Here is a 22,123-nt window from a genome sequence, read left to right on the forward strand (position 1 = left end):
TGCATCATGTGGGTGTGGGAACAAATCTGAGTTGGGCCAGAATGTCTTTAACAGGAAAGGCCCTGCCCTTGTTTCAGGCCAGCCACTGTGCTTCAGGGCCGGCATCTCTCCTGGCTTCCTGGGCAGGGAAGAGCAATCAGCCAGAACCTCTGTGCTAATGGTTCCCAAATGTGGAACTTGAAGTACTGTTTTCTCCATTTGTGGCTTTTGTCTTTGAAATTTCTGGTCTCATTTTTTAGCTTTAGAGTTGATGAAATTTTTTTTTCACTTTGAGTCTGTCTACTCTCAGAGCAATACATGGTTGCTCCTATTTATCTTTCCCACCATGCCATCTCTCATCGGCACGTTAAGTGCTCCTTTTGCGGGGGCAGCAGGCACAGGCTAGGGAGCAGGTGACCCAGAACTCAGGCCAGGCTCAGCTACATCCTACGCTGGTGACTTTTTGTGAAAAGTAACCCAAAGAGTGAAATGAGTTGCTCTAGTTACAGCTGCTTGAGGTGACAGGGTCAGGACCGAAAGTTAAATCCAACTTCTGTTTAAATGCCCTGCCCAGCTCAGGCTATGGTGGGCAAAGGAGAGACGTCTCCAAAAATGATGAAGCACTGGGCAAAACACAGGTGTGATCATTACCTTCACTGTTTTTTCTCAGTACCAGAGCTCCTCACCATCTCCCAGGCTCTCTAGTCTTGTTCCTACCCCCACCTTTCCCTTTGTTTGAAAAGATTCCCTGCTTCACTCTTCCTTTCCAGACCTCTCAGGGCTCAGATCAAGTTTCACCATCTCCTGGAAGTTTTCTCAAACTCCTGAAAGCTTTTCTCTAAGCACACAATGAGCTTTCCTTTCTAAAGTCTGTTAGTTAAGTACAGCCTGTTGCAATTTAGTTGTGTTTTGTGGTTCTTGCTATTTTATGAGTCAGTAATAAGGAGAAATAATAACAGAAAGTGGGCTTGACGAAACCTGAAAGATGAGTATAATCAACCCCATTTCACAGAAAAGAAAATGAGCCCCCAAAGAGTGACATGAGTTGCTCTAGTTACAGCTGCTTGAGGCGGCAGAGTCAGGACCGAAAGCCAGTGCTCCTTCCTTGAACCGCACAACTGCTTGCCATGCTGAATGCCCTGTGAGTGGGACAGGCAATCAGACAGGCATATCACAGCTGAACATATGATGGATGGCTAACACTTGGCCTTACTTGGGAGGTACAATTTTAGTGGAGTTTTAAAAATAGACTCACCGAACAAATACCCTCTGAGCTATACTTTATCTTGCTGTTGCATTCCAAATATGAAGTCACCACTGCCTTGAGAAGCCCTTCTAGGACTCATTGTCCTACTTGGCAGCGCCAACAAACCAGTTCTTGCACAAGACAATGTAAATTTCGAAAGGAAATAAAAAATTCCAAGACTGGGTCTGATGCTTTCTCCCACCTCTCCGGGCCAAAACCACAGGATGGCCAGAGGCAGGGGCGAGAGATGAATAGCCTTTGTCTTGAGAATGCTTTTCCTAACCCTTGGCAGTCCTGACCTGCTGTGTCAGCAGGATGGGCTTGGTGTAGCCAGCAAGACTTTGCTGCTGAACCTTAAAGTCCGGGCAGAGGAAGCCCCAGGCCTCCCCTCTGGCTCCTCTTGGCTGGCTACAGTCAAGAAGCAGCAAACTGCATTTATTTTTGAGGTCAGGATGGCAATCTTGGGAGAAAAACCTTTTAATAAGCGAGCCGGTTTAGTGCAACTGAGGAAGAGCGAGTTCCTGGTGGATGTGGTGTGTGGGTTTGTGACAGGACAGACAAGGGTGGTGAGGACACAGTCCAGGAAGTGGTTCATGCCTCTTGTCCTGCTGCCACTTCCACCCACCTCATTCCCTTCTTCCTCTTGCTTTCTGGTCTTCTCTTTTGCCTCAGATCTGAATTCCACGAACATTTATTGAATAGCTGCTCTGTGTCAGGCATGGATGACGGGCATTTCCCCAGTAAGTCTTGTAGCTATAAGTTTTGAGAGTATCATGGGCTTAGAAGAAGAAATGGACTCTAGCCTAAAGCTGAGTTGTGTGGGGAAAGACACCAACTGACAGAGCCTAGAAGAAGGGAAACATGGAAATTTCCCTAAAAAGCTTTCAAAGGTACACACACTTTGATCCAGCAATTTCAATTCTAGGAATTTATGCCAAGGCGCCAAGTTGGGACAGATGCAAGGACTTAGCTAGAAAGTCCTGCTATTCACAATACAAAAAGTCTGCAAGCAGGAAGCACATCCAGCAGGACTGGTAAAGAAAGCTGTGGAATATCCATGAATCAGGATAAAATGCAGCCGTAAATACAATGCAGGGGGGCCTGGGCAGGAGGGAGTGGAGCTGGCTGTAAAAGGACAGTGCAATACCAGGCACCTTGTGGTGGTGGCCGTGTTCAGTTGCCATGACTGTGGGGGAGGTTACACATGCTGACATGGGTGGGAAGATTGTCCTAGAGCTTTGCACAGTGTTACCATTGGGGGAAACTGGGCAAAGGGTATAAGGAATCTCTGTACTATTTCCTACAACTTATGTGAGTCTGTAATTACCTTAGCATTTTGTCATACTGGATAAGAACATTTACTGACACAGAACCACGCTTCAGGAGATTGCTGAGTGAACAGGCCAGATGACTAGTTTACCGCCAGCACTTCCTAGACAGTGATGGGGCTGCCATAATGGAATGTGAGGTGAGATGAGAAGATGGCCATAAAGGAAAGGGATGAGAAGTCGTTTACAGGCCAGGCTCAGGGAATACAGGAAATCTGAGGTTCCAGCTATAGGTAGCAATACTTAGGCAGGTAAAAGTCATGAAACAGTATTTGCAGTGCAATTTCACTTTGGTTTAAAAATGTTCTTATGAAATCACATGCTCCTAGTTGTATATTAGGCATATATTATATATACACATAAAAAGCTCTAAGCAGATGTATTCCAACATGTTTAGGAGTGATTCTGTCCTGAGGATGGGATGCTGAGGGCTGAAGTTTCTTGCTGGTGCGCGTCTCTGTTTTATGGCAATCCTACAGTGAGCACCATCCGCGTCGGGTGCAGGAAGTGGAGGGGAGGCCAGCCCGCACTCGGGAGGTCAATCTCAGCCTCCGGTCTGCGGTGCTGCCCTCCCCCGTTCTGTGGCTTCACACTTCAGCACCCCATTTCTGTTCTAGCCACTCCTAGTTCAGGGGGCTTGTGCAGAGTCCCATGCTCCCTTATTGGCTCACAGACCTCAGGCCTCACCACCCACCCACTCGCTCTCTCTCTCTCCCCTTCTCTCTCGCACACACATCACCACCATCACACATGCACTCATGCACACACCCTGCTGGACTCCCGGCTTTGCTGCTTCTCCACTCGGCCCGACGTTGGGCTCTCTGCAAAACACACTCTGCTGACAACACTGCACACCCCTCCCATCCCTACGGAAGGGGGACCAGGAAGAAACTGAGGCTCAGGGAGGTTGAGCTGTTTGCCTCCAGTCACATAGGTCGAAAGGAGTGGAGACAGGGCTGCAGGTTCCAGGCCCAGACCGCCTCCCTCAACATCACAGCTGCCACTCTTCTCTCCTTGCTACTCTTTCCCCAAAGCACCAGCAAGGCGCCTGGTTTCCCTGGTCTTGTCGGCCTTGCCAGAGCTGAGAGTGGACAGGTGCCCCCAGTTACCTGCGGCACCTCCACGGCAGAAATGGAGAAGACGTGGAGGCAGAAGATCTTGGAGCCGTTGTAGCCGACCACAAAGCCCTGTAGCTTCTGCCGGTGCACAGGAAAGGTGCTGGCTTTGATGTTGAGGTAGCCTCCTCCCGAGAAGCAGAGCATGTCCTCACACTGGGTGTTCCAGGCCACACTGTTGGCGTTTGGCTCCTAGAGGACAGGGATGGTAGGGATCTGTGAGAACCACCCTGGGCGTGGGCAGTGCTTGCACATTTCACCCCAATATCCTTTTAAAGACTGAATCCCACTAAATTGCTTACAGTGGGATGGAGGGAAAGGGGATCGCAAAGAAATGAACAGAGGGAAGCCCCTCCATGCACCTGTGTGTTGTTGGAATATTTGAGCAAGCAAGCTTTACTTTTGAAAAAAAATTCCTCCTGAAATATGCTCATACCTTTCTGCCTAGGATCTTTTATAATGAGTGCAGATTGTTTTTTATGAGAGAAAAAAATATACAGCTGTTTTACGTGCAGGGGTTGGGGACAGTGGAGAAGAGGAAAGCCAGAAGGCAATGTCATAGGTGGGAATGTTGATGTCTCCTGGCAGGGCTGAGAATCACCTCCCCGAGTCTGCTACAGAGCCAGCGTTGGGGACAGGGGAGCACACACGCCCTTCCACACTTGTATGATTCTAGGCTCAGACACAGATTCACATTTCGGGCAGCTACCCTCCTCCATAGGTGGGAGGTGAAGCTGGGGAGAAGGGAAGTAACATGTCAGGCCCTATTTTGTGCCCAGCACTGAGCTAGGCACTGTGGTATCTTGTTTATTCCTGCAGCAATTCTGTGAGGGGCAATTACTAATCACATTTTAGAGAAAAGTAATCAAGGCTCAGAGAGGCTCACTAACTTGCTTAAGCTCACACAGTAAGGGATGCAGGCTGGACGCAAGCCCAGGTCAGCCTGAAGCCTGTGCTTTCTTCCCCGGGACCATTCTACTCTCTTACGGATAGGAGTGAGTTGAGACTGGTCAGGAATCACCTCCGAGCTAGAGGTGGCCAGGTAACCACTTCTAATTGACCGAGGCTGCTCCGAACTCCAGGCCCCTCCTGCTATTGATTCTGCCGCCGAGTACGAGGAGGAGCCTGGTAAGGGGACCGAATCTGCCTGTAACATCAGGAAACCCTGCGGTGGCCAAGATAACCAGTCAAGAGGGGCTCCAGCTTTGGGGGGAACTTCATCCCAGAAAACAGTCCTGAGCACCTACAAAGACCTAAAGAGCCAAAGAATGGCACGAGCCCAGCAGAAAGCCAGCCAGGCCCTGGGCATGGAGCCGCCAGGCTGCCTTCTCTTATGACACATTTCCTTGGCCATGGGGCTGGATGACACCAAACAATGCCTACACCCCCAAAGATCCAAGCACTTCGCATGCTGCTGGCTCTTCAAGCATTCTTGTGAATTAGTAGCAGGCCAGGCTTGCCCATCTCTTTTCCTCTTTTGGATGACAAAACTGATCCTGTTTCCTTCCCGTGCCATAGGTGAGCAGAGACACAAGCAGGACTGCAGCAGGGGAGACGCAGACTTCTACAAAGGAAGCGCATCCATCGCCCCATTCCCTGAGCGCCGACAACACGGCCTCCTCGGAGTCATCGCCCCCTTCACTGAGCGCCAGTGACATGCCCCCCTCGGAGTCACTGCCCCATTTCTTGTTCAGGTAAACGCTCAAGAAAGGCTCTCCTGGCTCATCTCATTGGCAAGGACACCAAAGTTAAAGAGGCCGGCCCAGGCCCTGCTGCTTGTGCCTGCACGGGAGAAGCAGGTTGTGGCCCAGCCTCTGGGACTCTGCGCCTGTGCTTGGCCCCTGCCCCTCACTGCTCCTCCCAGAGACCTGCCTGGGCCAGAGCAGGAGAGCATCCTGCAGGGACTGAGAAGCAAGAGGAGGATCTCTAATCAAAGGACGATGTCCCTGGGCCTCCTCAGGGACTTCACCTGAAAAAGCAGCTCCTTGGTGTCGATATCATATACCAAGCAAGTGTCATTTTCATCTACCACAGCCAGCTTCTTACGGGAGGCACTCATGTCCAAGCAGCGCACGGCTGTGGCCTGCTTCAGCAGGACGATCGCAAAGAGGTTGTCCACGAAGATCTTCAGGATCTGGCAGAATTTCAGAGAAAACAGTGTCAGTCACCATGGCAACAAGATCCTGGCCCAGTGCCAGGCCCCTGGAATCCCATGTGCTCTGCAAGAATAGCTCCCACTACCTTCACCAGAAGCTCTGTGCAGAGACAAGGACTCATCAAAAGAAAGAGGGGAGTGGGGGCGTTGGCTTATCCTTAGGAGGCCAGAAGTGAGGTTCGTCAGAGGCTGCAGAAGTAATGACAGCCCTGAGACAGGCCGAGCTCACTTTAGTGTGTTTGGACTGGGGATTTGTTAATGACATTACCCAAACTGCAGCGTTAGGAGACACCACCCAGCAGAGATCTGAGTCATGAACTAACACAGGAAAAGGCTGCTGTGAACACTGACAAGATGGGTGGTAGAAAATTATGATGATGACAGTGATGATGACAGCTACCATTTACTGATGTTCCTGGTTTAAAAAAAATCTTTTAAGGAGATAAGGTCTTACTATGTTGCCCAGGTTGAATGCAGTGACTATTCACAGGTGTAATCACATCACACTGCAGCCTCAAACTCTTGGACTCAAGTGATCTTCCTGTCTCAGCCTCCTGAGTAGCTGGGACAACGGGTACCATCACCATGCCTGCTTTAATATCCCTTTAATAGTCTTGGTGGTTTTTTTTTTTTTTTTTACACTGGCTTTAACTCCCAACCTTGATATCTGTTTTTGACAGCCCTATGAAATACGTGGTACTAAGCTCACGTAAAACCAGCCTCAGCGAGGTAAAATAACCCGCCCAGGATGTCAAAGCCAGTGAGTAGCTAAGTAAGAACATGACCTCAGGTCCACTTGATCCCAAAGCCCATGCTCCCATGGGAAGTGAGAGCTGACTGAGAAAGAAGCAGGCCCTTTCTCCCCTTGGCACTGCTGCTTGACTTCACCCACCGCTCCTATGTCCCATGACTTCCATCCCCAGCAAAGACCTGAGAAACCTTCGCCGTAAGTCATCTGCTGCACAGCTTGGCTCTCGGGCTAATGCAGCTACACTGTCACTTTCAAAGTTCCACTTAGAACTTTTCTTATGCTGAGCAAAGAACACGTGTGCATACGTACACACACATGCAGATATACACACATGCAGATACACATACATGCAGATATACACACACATAGAAATCTGTTTAACTTTATGTAACCTGCATTTCTCACATCTAATTGACCAAAGGGCCCAGTTTTCTATGGCATCTATCAGTGTCCTGTGGACCCGGTGTTCTCTAGGACACATGCTGGAATGCAGTGCCCTACTCACTGCCCTAATCGGGAGCTGACCTAGGTAATGATCTCTGCCTCCCTCTAGAAATCCACAGAAGCAGCATCTCTAACAAATCTCCCACCTTCTGATGACCTTAAGCCACTAATCCACTCTACACGTAGCCAGAGGCTATAGCTCAACTCTGCCAAAACACAGGCCTGCTATGAGTGTGAGGGCTACTGCATCTTTGGCCTGAGGCGGTCCTCAAAAAACTGAACTCAGGGCTACCCCATAATTCACCCATGGAGGACAGAAGTTTTCCTGCCCTGAGAACCCAGCTCAGGGTCATTGCTAGACGGGTCACTCATGTATGCGTGCAGATAATCAGCCTGACGGGAGACATGTGGGGCACTCACCTGTCCATTCTTCAGCCCCACTAACAGGCCTTCCCTTCCAGGAGGGCCACCGATCACCTTGATGTAACGAATTAGAGACTCCATCTGCCACTCCCGCTCCTTCAGTCCGCTGAAGGACAGACACTGCAGCCGTTTCTCCTAGGAAGCAAACCCAGCTCTGCATGGAAATTCAACAGAATAAATGCTCCTAGCCCTCCCCATGGAGGTCTTCCTGCCCCTAAGGGGTGAAAATGCCTACACATTCAGCATCTATCTATCTAACCCCATCCAAGATTCCATGCAAGGCTTCCCCACGGAGCCCACTTCAGCCTCAGGTCTTCAACGCAGACCTTCATCCAGGTAGCCTAGGCCAGAGGTAGCACTTGAAAGTACACATACTTGCCACACCTATCCTATAACTTGTGGCAACCCTAAACCCCTTTAAGTGCTAGACTTTATTTATTTATTCATGAGACAGGGTCTCACTCTGTCACTCAGGCTGGAGTGCAGTGGTGCTATCATAGCTCACTGCAGCCTCCAATTCCTGGCTCAAGCAATCCTCCTGCCTCAGCCTCCCAAGTAGTTGGGACTACAGGCGAACGCTACCACACCCAGCCAATAAAAAAAATTTGTAGAGATGGGGGTCTCACTTTGTTTTCTAGACTGGTTTCAAAATACTAGCCTCAAGTGCTCCTCCTGCCTTGGCCTCCCAAAAGTGTTGGGATTTACAGGCGTGAGCCACTGCACCCTGCCCAGTTCTAGACTTTGAGAGATTGTAATAGTATTTTACACTACAGTGATTCCTGGGAATTCTTCCCTTTTATTGCTTCCAACAGAACTATGTAAAGCAAAATCCACCTCTACTTCCAAGGTGCTGGGCTAGCCATCTCTCAAAGTCTTTCCAAACTTTTCTTTGACTTAGACACTCTCTAGAATCTTGAGAAAAAGTTTTTTCATTAAAAAAAATCTTTCAGGAATTAAAACTTCCTTGACAATTACTGAGCTGATACAAATTTTATGTATATATGCTTATCAATTAAAAACTACCTTCATTTTGTACAACACCAATTTATGTTTCAAGTCATTAAAATATATTTAATCCTACTATGACAAAATGTTTTGCAACAGAAAAAGGTATTCTTGGCCATAGTGGCTCACTAATCCCAGTACTATGGGAGGCTGGACAGGTCTCAAACTCTTGGGTTCAAGCAATTCTCCCACCTCAGCCTCCCAAAGTACAGCCTCGTGTCTCTACTAAAAATGAAAAATTAGTTGGGTGTGGTGGCATGCACCTGTGGTGCCAGTTACTCAGGAGGAGGACCACTTGAGCTTGGGAGGTCAAAGCAGCAGTGAGCCATGATTGTGCCACTGCATTCCAGCCTGGGCAACAGAGCGAGACCCCGTCTGTCTCAAGAAAATATATTTTTAAAAATAATAAAAAAGTATTCTCCAGTTTATCGCTCATGACTCGCTAATACAGTCTGGTTCATCTAGGTGCCAGGAAAATGAAAGGCAATAAGCAGCCACTTAAGTTTAATGGAAACAGACTTGTTTTCTAGTGACCAGTTTTAAAACCATGAGGTGGGCACCCTATCATTGGGGAGAGCACAAACGGAATTCAGTCCAACTCCTCTAACATGCTGCTGCCCACCTGGCACAGGATGATATGATTGGCACACACCACCAGGAGGTTGCACTCAAACTTCTTGACAATCCTCTCCTTTACTCGGTAATGCATGTCTGATGAGTCCTCTGAATACAACTCATAGATGAGGATTTTCTCTGGCAGTTGGATAGCTAATCGATTTCTGTAGATGGCAATCTTCTTGACGAGCTCTTTGCATTTAATCCGAACTGTCAAGGAAAAAAATATCTAGTTCTAGCAAGAGGTTGTTAAGTAAGGTGGAAGGCAAAGAAATTAAAAATCATTTACTTAATGCTACTGGCAATTAAATTGAGGTACTCTCATTGAAAAATCTTTAGAGTACCTAATATACACAATCAGCTCTGCTGAGCACTGGGATCCAAACTCCTATAGGACACAATCTTCATGTTCCAAGGCTGACAACTGAGTATGGAAAGAAAGTACTCAGTGTTACCATCACTCGCTGGATACAAATGTAAACTCTCTGCACAGCACTAGTGGCCCCTGGCAATCGGGAGCCTGCCTAAGCGACTGACCTGACCTCTGGCCATTCCCTGCTCACCTCCTTGACAAACAGAAAAGACACGTAATATCTGATGCATACCAGCCTCTACACTCCTACTACAGACCAGGTGGAGAAAATGTCCCTGAGGGGACACTTAGGAGCTGCCCAAGGGGCTCTGTCCCCACCACCACAGCCAGAATCTTCAAAGACATGGTCCCCCATGGGACACTCATCTGAATCTACAAGACAAGCCCCTACCTGGATCCCTTTACAAAGGCACCCAGCAGTGCACTATGGCCAGCACATCCCGATAGGAATACACCTGAAATAAGTGGATTCTGAGCCTACTTAACAGCACAGTTACTTACGTAGACAGAGGGAGAGACTGAGGTCTTAGAGCTTGGGCTGACTATGGTAGGCCTGGAACCATGATCTTCTGACTAAGCCTGTGCCAATCCAATTCCTCTGCTCATCTCTGGCAGAAGGACCTGCCAGGAGGCAAGTGGAGACTGGGCTGAGGGAGAAGCACCCCAGAGAAACTCTGACTGGAAAGGACAAAGGTCCACGAAGACCCATGCAGGTCAACCACTTGGCTCCAAACTGTCACAAATCATCCTCCCTCACTCAGGAAATCCATGTACTCCTTGGAATTATGTGCAAAATTCTGGGTTGGTACATTTTTCAGAGAGAGTTTATTGCTTTCATGAGATCCTCAAGGAGACTGACATCCCTACTTCCCCCACCAGAAAACAAAACAAAACAAAACAAACAAGACACAGACCCAGTGGCTAACATGTTTTCAAATGGCCAAGGAGACACCTTTCCTGTCATTTCAAGTGCCCTGTCACTAGCCCTTTCCACCTGCTTCCACTTGTCCCTCTTCCCAAGGTCTGCACCTGCCTCTTACCTTTCTGCTCAGTGATCAGGTGCTGCACAATGACATCAGTCATGCTATCCCTGTAGGCATAACGGTCCTTGTAGAGCCCATGGACTGTGCTGAAAATAAGCTGGTAGAAGGAAATGGTGCCATCCTGGCAGCCAACCACCTGCAGGGTAAGAGAGCTGTCAATTCCCAGCTCTATGGAGAAAGTCTGCACTCCCGTTTGTCAGACACAAACCCCAGATGTGACTCTCGAGACAGGGGCATTGCTCAGTGCCTCTCCAAGCCATGGCCCCACAGAACAAACTTCCTCTTCTTACCACGTAGTTGGAATCCGGTTTCACTCGACACGTCCACACCCAGGAGTTCTGCTCCCCAACAGTCCCAAGCCGTACTCCATCCTTGGTGAAAAGAGACACTTGCTTGTCTGAACCCCCCAGCAAAATATACTCCCCTTTAGTAAAGTAGCTGATGCAGCAGGGGTCAAAATTCAGTACCCGATCCTTTCCAATCTGAGGAAAGAGAACACACACCAAGGGAAAAACCATTTTCGAATCCATAACCATTACAATACAATTAAGGGCTTTTCCTGCCAACTTTAATGGAGGGAGTTGGGAAGACAGGGAGAGCTGGCCAGCCTTTTCTCCAGTGTCATCCCATGATAAACGGGGCTCTCCACCTTGGCATCTCCCTCCTCCCCCTCCACACAGCCCAATCCTCAGCTCCTAGAATCAGTGGCAGCTCCCTCCAGTCCCAAGTGCTCCAGGAGTGCGGGAGTGTGAGGGGCTCCTCAGCCAAGCTGGAGGCTGTGGGTGGTTTTGCTCCCAAAGGCCCCTCCTTCTGCAAATATGGTTCTTCCTATAGTTCAGTGGGTTCCCTCAGCTTTTTTTCTCTGCCTTTTTGAAAAAGTATTTTATAAAGCTGAGTTTATTCAGTTTAAAGACTGTCCTTCATTCTGCAACTACACCTATACTACTTCTCTTTATTTTTACATTTTTGTTTATTTCAAGAAGAGGTCTCACTCTGTCACCCAGGCTGGAGTGCAGTGGTACAATCACAGTGGCCTGTGATTCAAGGGCACAGCTCACTGTGGCCTTGAACTCCTGGACTCAAGCCATCTTCCTGCCTCAGTCTCCTAAGAAGTTGGGACCACATGGTGAGTGGCACCATGCCTGGCAAATTTTTGCTTGTTTTGAAATAGGCTGGACTGCAGTGGCACGATCTTGGCTTACTGCAACCTCCACCTCCCAGCTTCAAGTGATCCTCTCACCTCAGCCTCCCAAGCAGCTGGGACTACAGGTGTATGCCACCACGCCTGGCTAATTTTTGTATTTTTTGTAGAGATGGTGTTTCTCCTTGCTGTCCAGACTAGTCTCAAATTCCTGAACTCAGGTTATCCACCCACCTTATCCTACCAAAGTGGTGGGATTACAGGAGTGAGTCATAGCACCTGGCCTAAATTTCTTTTATTTTTAAACTCCATGTTGAACCTTTTTAGGAACTGCTACACTTTTCAAAGAGACTGTACCATTTTATATTTGTGTTAGCAGTGTATGAGGATTCTAATTTCTCCATTCTAGTGAGTGTGAATTATCTCATTGTGGTTTTTATTTCCATTTTCCTGATGGTTAATAATATGGAGCATCATTTCATGTGCTTATTGGCCACAGAGAAATGTCTCACTTTGTGGCTCAGGCTGGAATGCAGTGGTATGATCATAACCCAATGCAACCTCGAACTTCTGAGCTCAATCCCTCTGCCTCAGGCCCCCGCCATCCCCAGTAGCTGAGACTACAAGCATATAACACCACACCCAGCTAATTAAAAATCTACTTTTTTTAGAAATAGGGTCCCACTATGTCATCCAGTTAGGTCCTGAACTCCTGTTCTCAAGTGATCTCCCTGTCTCTGCCTCCCAAAGCACTGGGATTACATGCGTAAGCCACCATGCCCAGCCCTGTCTTTATAGTTCTTTATATATTCCAGATACAAGTCCCTTAACAGATATATGAGTTGTAAAACTTCTCTCATTCTGTGTGTTGCCTTTTCACTTTCTTGATGGTGTTTCCTCAGCTTTTAGGATGAAAGTCAAAATCCTGAGCTCAGCCCCCAAGGTCATTCTCTCAGCCAAAATGAACTTCTGGTTTCCTAAGCAGGCAATGCTTTTTCGGGCCTCCATGTCCTCACAGGTGCTGTACTCCACACCACCCCTAGACCTAGCCAGGAGTGCTCTTACCCTCACTTTGTCTTCCAGGTGTCATCTCTCCAGGAACATCTGCACTTCCCCATCCCCTCATCCTCCATCGTGCTTGTGCTCGCCTATCCCACTGTACTTCTCTAATTGTCTGAAGATACTGGGTTAAGCAGGTCTGCCCTACTAAATCCCAAGCTCCTTAATACCTCTGGAGTTTTTTTGCTGCCCCGAGGGTGTCTTTTGTGAATAAAAAGACTATTTATGATTAACATTATTAAACTAGTATTCAATTTATAAAAGAAATAACTCTAGGAACCTGGTTTCTTAAGTTTTTAAGTTCAATTTACAAATATTTTCCTATTTATAAAACTAGTTAAAGTGAACAGCCAACTGACTTTGACTGTTTAATGAATTCAATTTAGAACAGATTATAAAATCCCTTATATATCCAGCCCCATTTAAAACTTAAATTAATTCCCTTACACCAATTTAAGCTGCAATTAAAAGTTTAATACATTCAAATTTCCTTTCCTTTTTAGGACTTTCAAATGCCTAGCAACCAAAACTTTCCCTAGCACTTATCTGATGCTAGAAAATCTAATAAGAAAACTAAAAATTCTTATGAATCATGACATGGAAGGCTGGCAGCTTCTGGTAATAGCTCAGTAGTACTTATCGGACCAATCCTCCCAACAGCAGTAAACCTGGGACCAACTATAAACCACCACCATTGCAGGGCAAGCACAAGCAGGCAGGAACTGAAGATACATGCACATCTGGACGAAGGGAACAAACATTAGGCGGACTTCTCTTTCTTTTTTTTTTTTAAGGCTTTTGGCCCGAGGACAGGCAAAAACCCTTAGCACCATGCCGGGTGAATACAGAATTTGGGAAGACCACAGCAGCTAGAAAATGAGGTGAGAAATCCCAGGAAAGAGATTCGAAATAGGAGCTTAAATTCTGCACATAAACTCCACCAAATATCTGGAAACCTTGAACTACAAACTGTGACGAGATGCCAAGCAGCCTAGCTACAGCTAAAGAACTGCACAGAGATGTCAGCTGCTGACACCACTGAAAACATGGGGTTTTGATTTTGAACCCAGCAAAGTAAACTTCTTGCTTAAACATATATACACACAAACATACACAATAATCTTCAGAGGAACATGATGGAAATGACTCTAAGATACATCATTCATAATATTGAGTACAAGGCAAAATTCCCCAAAGCAGGAAAATGTGAACCATATTCAAGGGAAAAGAATCAATGGACACTGACCCCAGATGACCCAGATGTTAGAATTAGCAGGTGAATTTGCATTTGCTTTTTGGACACTGGTCTTGCTCTGTAACCCAGGCTAGAGTGCAGTGGCAAGAGTTCGCTGCAGCTCTGAACTCCTCAGCTCGGGGAATAATCCCGCCTCAGCCTCCTGAGTTGCTAGGACAATAGGTGTCTGCCACCTCGCCTGGCTAATTTGTTTGGTTGGTTTTAGTGATGGAGTCTCTCTGTGTAGCCCAGGCTAGTCTTGAACTCCTGGCTTCAAGTAATCCTCCCTTCTCAGCCTCCAAAACTGCTGGAATTACAGGTGTGAGCCACCATGCCCAGCTGCCGATGAATATTTTAAAACAGTAATTTTAACTATGGTTGAGGCTATAAAGGAAAATATGCTTGTAATGAATGAATAGGAAAAAAGAACCAAATGATAATTCTAGAAGAGAAAAATGCAATAACTGAAACAAATATGCCCTGGATGAGCTTAAGAGAAATAGAAATTGCAGAAGAGTCAATGAAATTTAATACTGAACAACAGAAATCCTTCAATCCAAAGATTAAAAGGAAAAAAAAAAAGAGATTTTAAAAAATAATAGGCTGGGCACAGTGTCTCACACCTAGAATCCCAGCACTTTGGGAGGCCGTGGTGGGTGGATCACAACGTCAAGAGATTGAGACCATCCCGGCCAACATGGTGTAACCTCGTCTCTACTAAAAATACAAAAATTAGCTGGGCCTGGTGGTGCACGCCTGTAGTCGCAGCTACTTGGGAGGCTGAGGCAGGAGAATTGCTTGAAACCTGGATGCAAAGGCTGCAGTGAGCTAAGGTCATGCCACTGTACTCAAGCCTGGCAACAGAGCAAGAAGACTCTGTCTCAAAAAAATAAAATAAAATAAATAATAATAATAATAATAGCAGGGCCTCTAATGTAAGTATAATTAGACTCCCAGCAGAAAGGAAAGAATAGAGAGGAAGAAATATTTCAAGAAATCCTGGCCAAATTTTTCCACATTTGGTGAAAGATATAAAGATATGAATGTATAGATTCAAAAAGGTCAGTGAACACCAAGCAGAAAAATGTTAACAAATTGCTTAAGCACCCCAGTATTGCTTAGGAACCTTAAATAATATATACTTTAAATATAATTCTTTTATCTTTCCACTTAAAATCAGAAGTAGGCCAGATATGGTGGCTCTCACCTGTATCCCAGCACTTTGGGAACTGAAGGCAGAACCTTGTGCCCAGGAGTTTCAGACCAGCCTGGATATCATAGGAGACACTATCTCTACTAAAAAATATATTTTTTTAATTAGCTGGGTTTGGTGGCACATGCCTGTAGTCCCAGCTACTCAGAAGGCTGAGGTAGGAGGATAGCTTGAGCCCAGGGGGATCAAGGTTACAGTGAGCCATGATCATACCACTGCACTCCAACCTGGGTAACAGGGTCAGACCTTTTCCCCAAAAATAAACAAACAGCCGGGCGCAGTGGCTCACCCCTGTAATCCCAGCACTTGGTGAGGCCGAGGCAGGTGGATCATAAGGTCAAGAGATTGAGACCATCCTGGCTAACATGGTGAAACCCCATCTCTACTAAAAATACAAAAATTAGCTGGGCATGGTGGTGTGCACCTGCAGTCCTAGCTACGTGGGAGGTTAGGGCAGGAGAATTGCTCGAACCCAGGAGGCAGAGGTTGAAGTGAGCGGAGATTGCACCACTGCACTCCAACCTGGCACCTGGGAACAGAGCGAGATTCTGTCTCTAAATAAATAAATAAATAAAAACCAGACATATAAAATTACTCAATTACAACTTTTAAATGGTCATTGCCAAGACTAATCTGATAGATATTCTAATATGAATTCTGGTACCAGTATGCCTGGGTTTCACCAAGGTAGACCACAGACTAACTGTGCCTTTGGGCAAATTATTGAATCTGTGAATTGAATCTGTGCTTCAATTTTTTTTTACATGTAAAATCGCAATGATAATAGTATTTACAGCCAGGCGTGGTGGCTCACACCTGTAATCCCAGCACTTTGGGAGGCCGAGGTGGGTGTATCACGAGGTCAAGAGATCGAGACCATCCAGGCCAACATGGTGAAACCTGGTCTCTACTAAAAAGTACAAAAATTAGCTGGGTGTAGTGGCACACACCCATAGTCCCAGCTACACAGGAGGCTGAGACAGGAGAATTGCTTGAACCCAGGAGGCAGAAGTTGCAGTGAGCCAAGATCGCGCCACTGTGCTCCAGTCTGGAGAAAGAGCAAGACTCTGTCTCAAAAAAAAAAAAAAAAGTATTTACCTCATTGGTTTGTTATAAGAATTAAAAAAGTTTATCTTTGTAAAGAGTTTATATAGTGCCTGAAATTCAATAAATGTTAGCTATTATTACTATTAAGCCAGATACTCTTAAGTATTACTAACACTTCAAATGACAAAAATAAACAAATTACACCTCAGGCTAACATAAAAGTATGGGTTTGATTTACTTCATCATCCTATATTTAATTCTAAATATTCCCAGATTGGGAAGGGAAGACACTGACCCACCAAGAAAACAATTTTACTGTACCAAACAACTTGGGGCTACCATCTCAGCAGTTTGAGGCTGCTTATTTTGCAGAAACTCTGGGCCACAACATGAGCTCTGGGGCTGCATACATGCAAGATATTTCCCACGGCCCTCCACCATGTTGCACTCTTTTTTACTGTGACCATAGCAACAAGACCCCATTACCTCTCAGAGTAGTATGGTTATTTGTTTCCAACAGTCTTCAGTACCCACATCCAGTGTGTCACAGTAGGTGTACCAATAAATATTTGTTGAATGATGATATACACACATTAAGTGGATGAATAGAGAGGGCCAGGGAAACTAGATGACAGTTAATTAAAATCAGAGTTTTAGGAAATCAGCCATGGGAAACAGAAAACACTTTATTATCTGCTCCCTTTATCTTTTCTTTACTCAAATACAAGACTTGACCAACGGTAAGGCAGGGGGTAGAAGAAATGGCCCAAAAGCAGGCAATATACATCTAAAACTCTTCCTTCTTGCATGACATGTTTTGAGGAATAAGGATGCTATGAAATTAGAGGCTTCATGCACAGGTTGCATTTCTCGATTGCTTGGCTGTGGTATGAAACCTGTACCCAGCACCTTTACTCTAATCTTTGGTTAGTAGGCAGGCCTACTAACAAGTCATCCTACTACCATGCTCTCTATATTGTAATCCGCCCTCCACAGAAACAAGTTATTCTTCTGAAGCAAGAATCTGTGACGACACTTTCTGCCACCTATGTCTCCTGAATACTTATAATACATGATGTTCAAACTTCACACTACTCAGGTCCTTTATAATCATGTCCCCATGTTCCTCTTCAGATCTATCTTCAGGCCACAAACTCTGAGATACAGTCACCCTGTACAACTCACCATTCTCTAAACTGTCATATATTTTCATTCCTTCCTGTCTTGATGCATGCTTTTTTTTTTCTGCCTGAAACGTCATTCCCAATGTCCTCAGCCTAACTCAAAGATAACCTGCTTAAAGATAACCTCTAATAAGACCTCCTATCTCTACCAAGTAGTGATGTTACCCTCTTTTGTGTCCCTAAAAGCTGTCTATCTGTATAGTTTTCTATCATGTCACACACCACACCACACAGGGGCTCTTTGCTATCAAGTATGTCTCTGTCAGCCTGTGAGCTCTTACAGGTAGAGGCTATCGCTTTCCCAGCTCTGTATCAGCAGCTCGTCTACGAAAGGGCTGTCCTAAGTGGGTAATCATAAATGTTGGTTGAATGGATGAAAACAAATAGAAGAAAGTAAGGTCAAGACTAAGAGCTAGACTTTAAAGTCAAACCAATCTGAATGTAACTCCTACACTCCATCATTTACTAGTTGTGTGAGATATTAGGCATATAATTTCACTGCTCTGAGTTCTGGTTTACTCATCTGTAAAAAGTTGATAAAGACAGTACCCACTTCATTGGGTTTTATGAGAATTAAATAAGATAAAGTACGCAAAGCAGAGAGCACAGTACCTGGTATCACAGCAAATGCTCAACAAGCAGGAACTAAAAATGATAACGTTTAATTAATAGTAACACAATCTCAGAAAATAAAAATAAAAGGCATGACTGCAATTGGATTTGTACAGGGCTACATACCTGTTTTCCACTCAGTTGGTAGAAGGAAAGTTTTTGTCCCCAGTCAGCCACAGCCAGAATGTCATTATGCTCCTCTCTAATCAACAGAAGACAAAGGAGGTTATGAAGGGCCTCGGCCTGCTGATGAGTGACGAGTATAGCTCTAAGGGCTTAAACAACAGGAAGAAAGCCCTGGGCTTTACTGAGGCCAAAAGTTGTAATTTGTGCCAACCTATCAATCAGTCCTATGGGATGAAGCAGAGGTGAGGTTCAGCCTTCCTGGGATCTGCTATTTCAGTGAATCTCCTGCCAGGAGCTTATGGTGCATTGCTTCTGCTGGAGAATAAAAACCTCTCATTTCAGAGCTTCCTGGGGAGCAACACTAAGACAGACAAGGCTGCAGTGTTGAGACTGCTTTTCTCTTACGTACTAGAAAACGTGGGGAGATGGCAGAGAAACATCCTTTGCCTTGCAAAGGCATTTTTTAATAGACAGAAGGGAAACTTGCTTGCTCTTCCTGAAGAAAGAAAATGAACACCTAAAAATAGGTTCTCTTACAGGTGGGGTCCTTACCCTGTGCAAGGTTGAAATGGTTTCTGACTGAATCTAATTTTCAAAAAAGAGACATGGGCTCTCTGAAAACCAACAACTGTCTTTGAAACAGAACCTACGGGATTCAGTGCTGTGGGGCTGGGACTGTAGGATAAGCACACAGGAGAAACTCCCTTGCCTAAGGCTGGGGAGTAAGCTACCTGGGAATCTAGTTTAAGAGAAAGGAGACCAAGGTGGGTGGATCATCTGAGGTCAGGAGTTCGAGACCAGCCTGGCCAGCATGGAGAAACCCTGTCATTACTGAAAATACAAAATTAGCCGTGCATGGTGGCGCGCACCTGTAATCCCAGCTACTCCAGAGGCTGAGGCAAAAGAATTGCTTAGAACCTGGGAGGTGGAGGTTGTGGTGAGCTGAGATCATGCCGCTGCACGCCAGCCTGGGTGACAGAGCAAAAATGTCTCACAAAAAAAAAAAAAAAAAAAAAAAGAGAGACAGAAAAGATTCCTAGTCTTTGAGGCTGGGTCTTAATCTACCTAATGTTGCCTCTGTTTATTTATTCCAGCTTTTCTGATTCCAGTGTCTTGTGGTCACCTGGAAGCACCACTGGATATATAGGCAGGCAAGGTAAAGCCTTGTTTATAAAACCCAGCCAAGAGTGGCTAATGTCACAGGCACTAACTGAAAACTAAGGGAGGCTGGACACGGTGGCTCATGCCTGTAATCCCAGCACTTTGGGAGGCCAAGGCAGGCGGATCACGAGGTCAGGAGATCGAGACCATCCTGGCTAACATGGTGAAACCCCATCTCTATTAAAAATACAAAAAACTAGCTGGGCGTGGTGGCGCGTGCCTGTAATCCCAGCACTTTGGGAGGCCGAGGCGGGTGGATCACGAGGTCGAGAGATCGAGACCATCCTGGTCAACATGGTGAAACCCCGTCTCTACTAAAAATACAAAAAACTAGCTGGGCATGGTGGCGCGTGCCTGTAATCCCAGCTACTCAGGAGGCTGAGGCAGGAGAATTGCCTGAGCCCAGGAGGTGGAGGTTGCAGTGAGCCGAGATCGCGCCATTGCACTCCAGCCTGGGTAACAAGAGCGAAACTCCGTCTCAAAAAAAAAAAAAAAAAAAAATACAAAAAATTAGCCAGGTGTGGTGGCACACACCTGTAGTTCCAGCTACTTGGGAGGCTGAGGCAGGACAATCACTTAAACCCAGGAGATGGAGATTGCAGTGAGCCGGATCGTGCCACTGCACTCTAGCCTGGGCAACAGAGCGAGACTCCATCTCAAAAAAAACAAACAGGCCGGGCGCGGTGGCTCAAGCCTGTAATCCCAGCACTTTGGGAGGCCGAGGTGGGTGGATCACAAGGTCAAGAGATCGAGACCATCCTGGTCAACATGGTGAAACCCCGTCTGTACTAAAAATACAAAAAATTAGCTGGGCGTGGTGGCACGTGCCTGTAATCCCAGCTACTCAGGAGGCTGAGGCAGGAGAATTGCCTGAACCCAGGAGGCGGAGGTTGCGGTGAGCCGAGATCGCGCCATTGCACTCCAGCCTGGGTAACAAAAGTGAAACTCCGCCTCAAAAAAACAAACAAACAAACAAACAAACAACAACAACAAACACTAAGGGAAAAGAGACAAAGACTGGAAGGAAATTAATAAGGAGGAAGCCTACCGATGATCTTTGTGTGACTGCCACAGAAGTCCAAACACAATCTAGGAGCCCAGCCCATAGTGAGCCCTCTTGGGGAGGTCACATATGGCTCTGGGATGGGCTCAGTCCCTATAGGCCCAATTGGTGGTTTTCAATCCCCTTTTTCCTCCTGTGGCAGTAGGACTCTTTATGAAACAAAACTCATGTTGAAAAATCAAAGGGACTGCTTTCACTGATGCACAGATGGGGACCCAAAGCCACACCTTCCTCCTTTACTTGTCCCCACTTCCAAGACTCCAATGACTCTGGAGTGGGATTCTTCTAGGGAAACTCAGGTACCATGGAAAACCATTTGTAAACTCCCAAGCTAGATCTCTATTGCCAATCAGGATATCCTGGCTACCCCAGCTTTCCCCACTCTGGCCTGCCCATGTTTTCTCTACAGGCAACCTCAACCAAAGAGAAGAAAGAATGCCTGGACAGCCAGGATTTGGGTGTAAGGACTTTGGCTAAGGTAAGGGCTTCCTCTCCGGTATGTAGCCTACAAAATGCAAGGTAAGGTAGGAATAGTGTGCGAACAGGCTAATAAACGTGTCCAGTCATAGAGGAAGTGTTGAATGACGGAGCATCCATGAAAAGGCATACTCTTTAGGCATTAAAATCATGTTCTTGGCTCGGCGCAGTGGCTCATGCCTGTAATCCCAGCACTTTGGGAGGCCGAGGCGGGTGGATCATGAGGTCAGGAGATCAGAACCATCCTGGCCAACACGGTGAAACCCCATCTCTACTAAAAATACAAAAAATTAGCCAGGCATCGTGGTATGTGCCTGTAGTCCCAGCTACTCAGGAGGCTGAGGTAGGAGAATCACTTGAACCCAGGAGGTGGAGGCTGCAATGAGCGGAGATTGTGCCACTGCACTCCAGCCTGGGTGACAGAGCAAGACTTCGTCTCAAAAAAAAAAAAAAAAAAAAAAAAAAATCCTGTTCTTGGAAGGATTTGTAATGTTACTAGAAAGTGTTCACACTATAATGTTACGTGAAAAAAAGCAGAATATGACTGAATTATATGAAGACACTAAAAGACTAAGGAGAAATACACTAGATGGCTAACAGTGGTTTCTTGAGGGGATGGGGTTTTATCAGAAAAGCTGAACTTTCTCCTTTAGACTTCTTCGTATTTCCTATAGTTTCTCACCGAATCACTTTATAACCCCCACACATTTTAAGGGTGTCTCCTTTTCTTGAAGGAGCTTTCACCCATAGTTCCCCCCAACCCCTGTACTGCTCCCCTTGGCCAAGGAGCTTAACATCTGCCCTGGCAAGTCTATGTGGGGCCTGGGCCCTTACCAGGAGGGTTCTCACTCATTGGGACACACTCACAAGTTGTCGTCTTCTTCCTCTGGTTCTTCCTCCTCTGCCTCACTACCCTGACTACTGTACACTGCTGACTTCAGAGTAGAAGGGATTTCCTGAAAACCTCTGTTGACAATGACATCCTCGGCATCGTTATTATCTCTGTTCATCCAGAAACTCTCCCATCGGCTGTAGACAGTTAAGTAGTTGTTCAAAATTACATTGCCTAGAACTACACTAAAACTATAATTTAAAATCCTGTCAAGGAGCCCCTGCGGGCTGGGTACGGTGGCTCATGCCTGTAATCCCAGCACTTTGGGAGGCCAAGGCAGGCTAATTGCCCAAGATCAGGAGTTCAGGAACAGCCTGGGCAACATGGTAAACCCGTTTCTACAAAAAATACAAAACATCAGACGGATGTGTTGGCATGTGCCTGTGATCCCAGCTACTTGGGAGGCTGAGGCAAAGGGATTGCTTGAGCCTGGGAGG

At 46.3% G+C, this 22,123-nt stretch overlaps 1 protein-coding gene across 10 annotated transcripts in view; it reads right to left on the minus strand.

Annotated features, from left to right (window-relative positions):
• LOC101046714 (intraflagellar transport protein 122 homolog) overlaps window positions 1-22,123 on the minus strand; it is an 85,336-nt gene that overhangs the window by 40,241 nt on the left and 22,972 nt on the right. For 7 of the 10 annotated variants that reach the window (XR_012518750.1, XM_074404145.1, XM_074404144.1 and 4 more), the window contains 8 exons: window positions 21,662-21,823; window positions 18,094-18,169; window positions 10,768-10,959; window positions 10,475-10,613; window positions 9,069-9,271; window positions 7,439-7,576; window positions 5,638-5,802; window positions 3,663-3,860 (listed from right to left, as the gene is read on the minus strand). Coding sequence is in view for 9 of the 10 variants with exons in the window: in XM_074404145.1 (XP_074260246.1) it covers window positions 3,663-3,860; window positions 5,638-5,802; window positions 7,439-7,576; window positions 9,069-9,271; window positions 10,475-10,613; window positions 10,768-10,959; window positions 18,094-18,169; window positions 21,662-21,823 (1,273 nt within the window). In the remaining variant the exon portion in view is untranslated. The remainder of the gene's footprint in view (window positions 1-3,662; window positions 3,861-5,637; window positions 5,803-7,438; window positions 7,577-9,068; window positions 9,272-10,474; window positions 10,614-10,767; window positions 10,960-18,093; window positions 18,170-21,661; window positions 21,824-22,123) is intronic. The other 3 variants (XM_074404148.1, XM_003926155.4, XM_074404146.1) reach the window with 1 other exon arrangement.

This window comes from Saimiri boliviensis, chromosome 8 (genome assembly GCF_048565385.1).
Source record: "Saimiri boliviensis isolate mSaiBol1 chromosome 8, mSaiBol1.pri, whole genome shotgun sequence".
Classification (NCBI taxonomy): Eukaryota; Metazoa; Chordata; class Mammalia; order Primates; family Cebidae; genus Saimiri; species Saimiri boliviensis.